This window comes from Amblyomma mixtum, chromosome 10, assembly GCF_055824585.1.
Source record: "Amblyomma mixtum isolate Tamu chromosome 10, ASM5582458v1, whole genome shotgun sequence".
Taxonomy (NCBI): domain Eukaryota; kingdom Metazoa; phylum Arthropoda; class Arachnida; order Ixodida; family Ixodidae; genus Amblyomma; species Amblyomma mixtum.
In genome coordinates this window covers 92,992,255-92,995,952 of record NC_143021.1, presented here as the reverse complement: position 1 = coordinate 92,995,952, position 3,698 = coordinate 92,992,255, and the positions used below count along the sequence as shown (strand labels likewise).

Below are 3,698 nucleotides of genomic sequence, written 5' to 3'. Positions count from 1 at the left end.
CCCCAAGTATGGTGTGTTCATGAACGATTTCAATTTTCTCACCAGCACAGGTAATAACACCTTCAAACCTGATAGCCTTGTTTTTTGGTCGAAATACCATCACTTTTGATTTTGTAGGATTGATTTTGAGTATATTAGCACCACACCACTTCTGAAGAGTATCAAGCAATTGGTTACATTTGATCATTAGTTTAGTTACATCTACACCAGAGACTAGTACTGTGCAATCATCAGCATATATAATGAATTTTAAGGTCTTATCAATGTTTACAATACTGTTGATATACACATTGAATAATAAAGGGCCCAGCACGCTACCCTGCGGTACACCTCTGATGATTGGTAAAAAGGACGATTGATGGTTGGCAAGATATACGCATTGCTGCCTGTTTGCTAAGTAGGACTGTAATAAGGATAGAGGCTTACCCCTGATACCGTAAGCTGAAAGCTTATGAGTTAGAATATCATGGTCCAGAGAATCGAAAGCTTTACTGAAGTCGATGAAAAGGCTGACAGTTATTAGTTTGTTTTCAAAATTTTTCACTATGTATTCCTTAAGTTCTAATAATGCTAATTCGGTAGAGCGTCCTTTTCTGAAGCCAAACTGTGCATTAGAAATTAGGTGGAACTTTTCAAAGAATTTGTTAAAGCGGTCATATAATATCTTTTCAAATCCTTTTCCAAATGTAGGTATTATAGATATTGGGCGGTAATTTTTTGGCACGTTTTTATCCCCTCCTTTGTATACAACAGACACCCGGGACTTTTTCATCGCATTTGGAAATTCCCCGGATTCAAGAGAAAGATTGAATATATACGTTAGTACTGGTGTTAGGTATTCTATAACATACTTGATAGGCTTAATTTGGAGGTTATCAATATCAAGGGCTTTGCTGTTTTTTAGTGACATAAATGTTCTTTAAACTTCTGCTTCATCTGTTGGTGTAAGAAATATACTTTCGGCGCATGAACAACTTAAATCTTCGTTTATTTGGGAATTTTTGTGTTGTAGTGCAGTTCCAATGAAGTGCTTATTGAAAAAGTCTGCAAGACCTCGACCGGTAATTATCTGGTCTTCGCGAGTTATTTTATCAGGTAATAAATCCTGTCTCTACCCAGAACATTATTGATTACTTTCCAGGCTGCGGCCGGCTGTTGTTTACCAATACTTGCAAAGAGATTTTCAAAGTAAGCAACTTTTGCCCGCCGAAGCTCAGAATTCAGCTTGTTTCTGACCACTTTGCAATTTTTCAAAGCATCAGGATTTCGCGTTGTTAGAAAAGTGTGAAAGTGTATTTTTTCTCTTTATAGTCTTTAAGTGGTCGGTTGTTACCCACGGCTTTCTTATCTTCTTTGATGGAGAAAAGTTTTGATAGGAAAGTGTTTGGAATAGATTGTGGAAAATATCTCGAGAAATGGTACATATGCATCGTTTACATTTAACTTGTCATACACAGAAGACCAGTCTTGGAAACTAATGTCTATTTCGAAAGCCTCTAAAGCACACTGAGGCATATATTGTACGGTTATTTATTCAGAACGTTTTTTAGGTTTTGGTAATGAGTCATAGAACATAAAGATGGGACAATGATCACTAACATTCGATGCTATAGTACCAGCACTAAAAACAGAAGTTTCTGAGTTTGTTATAAACAAATCTAAAGCAGATGAAGTAGACACAGTAACACGAGTCGGTGTATTGATAACACTTATGAATCCCAACGACTGAAGTTGAATAGTGAAATCAATGACAGTTGAAGTATTATCGAGGGTATTTATATTGAAGTCACCTCCGCATGTTAGCTGAAGATTATTGCTTCGAACATATTCTAGGAGGAGGTCAAAATATTTCATAAAAGATTTCATGTTTCCCTTCGGTGGACGATACATGACCGTGATAACCTCTAGCCCAGCCTTCACAGTCAAACATTCATAATCATTGGTAATTTCACAAAATTCAGGCAGTAATTCACAATCTTTACATCTTTGGACATGGAGCGCTACACCACCACCTCGTCTATCTTTGCGATTGTTAAAGAATCTGTCATACCCATCAAGATGGAGCATGTCACAGCCATCATAGTACCAGGTCTCAGAGATCATTATGGTGGTATATTTAAAAGGAAATTGACTTAACAAATGTGTGATGTCATCATGTTTACCATGTACAGAACGAGCATTGATGTGCAAGACTGTTTGAAGAGAGGGTGGTTAAGGACGTATGCACGCAGGTAGGACGAAGCTGTGACAATCCATCTTGACCGATTTAACAAGCAACAATAACGCACTAAAGCGCTAAAGCTGTCTAGGACTCACTCGATTTTCACAAGGTCAGCCTCACAAGTGATCTGAACAACAGCAGAAGATTCTGTTTGCTTAGCAAAAATTTTTCCATTCAGAGTCCACACCGACTTCCATTTGTGCTCATACTTCCGCTTTACAGTCATACCCAGGAGTCTCTTTAGGGCCGGGCAGAGGTGCTCATTTATATATACTGGGGCGGCATTACTGATCCCAATATCCTCATTGGTCAGTCGGGCCTTTTTTCCTTTCCTAAGTATGCTGTCGCGTTTTGAACGAGATTTGAATTGGACAATGATGTTTGATTTGTCAGCATCTCTTGTTGGAACTCGATGGCAGGATTCAATGTCATCCTCACTGATTGGCTCTTTGATTGCTTCTCCAACCCCTTGAACAATCTGCAGGACATTCTCATCATCCTGTTTTACTACACCTTGGATTTCAATATTCATGTTTCGAGAATACTGCTCCATGTGTACAATGCGTCTTATAGCTTCATCATGTTTTTTTTCTAATGATATGCACTTCACCTTAAGTGCTTCATTCTCCTTTTCGAGTTTAGCGTTCCTTGGGATTTCAGCCTCTAGTTTTTGTTTCAGCTCTTCCATAGAGTCATGAGCAAACTCAAGGCTCGTTGTCATGTTACGTTGTTCAGCCTTTAGTTCTCTAATTTCGTTTCGAAGATCCCTTTCAATGCACTCTCGCGAAGTTTTTATTTCCTGTTTGAAGTCTTCTTTAATTTTCACTAACTCAGCCTTCAGCTCCTCTTTAAGCTTAGCAACTTCTTTCGCCATGTCACGTTCAAGGCCTATTGCACAAAAAACGCCAAGAAGCTCACAATTTGGCAGCAGCGACGATATGGAAAAGACCAACAGATTTCAAACAGCTTTGGCACTAACCTGCAGCAAAGACGCAGAGACACGATAAGTTGCTGCACTCAGTCGGTCGTCGCTGCTGCCAAGTGGGGACCGTGGCGGCGGATGGGTCCTTTTGTAACCCAATGCGTGTGACGTCAGGCGTCAGGTGGATGCTGCAGATAGCGAAAACCGCTGACGGGGAACGCCCCTTGTAGCCGGTCCAAGTCGGTAGTCAGCCAAGCACGTGTACTCAGCTGGGCTGCTGGGCTAGTCTTCAGCGGACAGTGCAGACGGCGCAAAGCAATCTGCAGCAAAGACGCAGAGACACGATAAGTTGCTGCACTCAGTCGGTCGTCGCTGCTGCCAAGTGGGGACCGTGGCGGCGGATGGGTCATTTTGTAACCCAATGCGTGTGACGTCAGGCGTCAGGTGGATGCTGCAGATAGCGAAAACCGCTGACGCGGAACGCCCCTTGTACCGGGCCAAGTCGGTGGTCAGCCAAGCACGTGTACTCAGCTGGGCTGCTGGGCTAGTCTTGAG

General features: G+C 41.5%; 1 protein-coding gene across 1 annotated transcript; it reads right to left on the bottom strand.

Annotated features, from left to right (window-relative positions):
• Positions 1-2,312: 2,312 nt before the first annotated feature.
• LOC149326435 (uncharacterized) lies at positions 2,313-3,206 on the bottom strand. The gene has a single exon (XM_089564580.1). It carries the CDS (start codon positions 3,093-3,095, stop codon positions 2,313-2,315), a length of 783 nt encoding a protein of 260 aa, XP_089420706.1. The 5' UTR covers positions 3,096-3,206.
• Between the last annotated feature and the right edge of the window lie 492 nt (positions 3,207-3,698).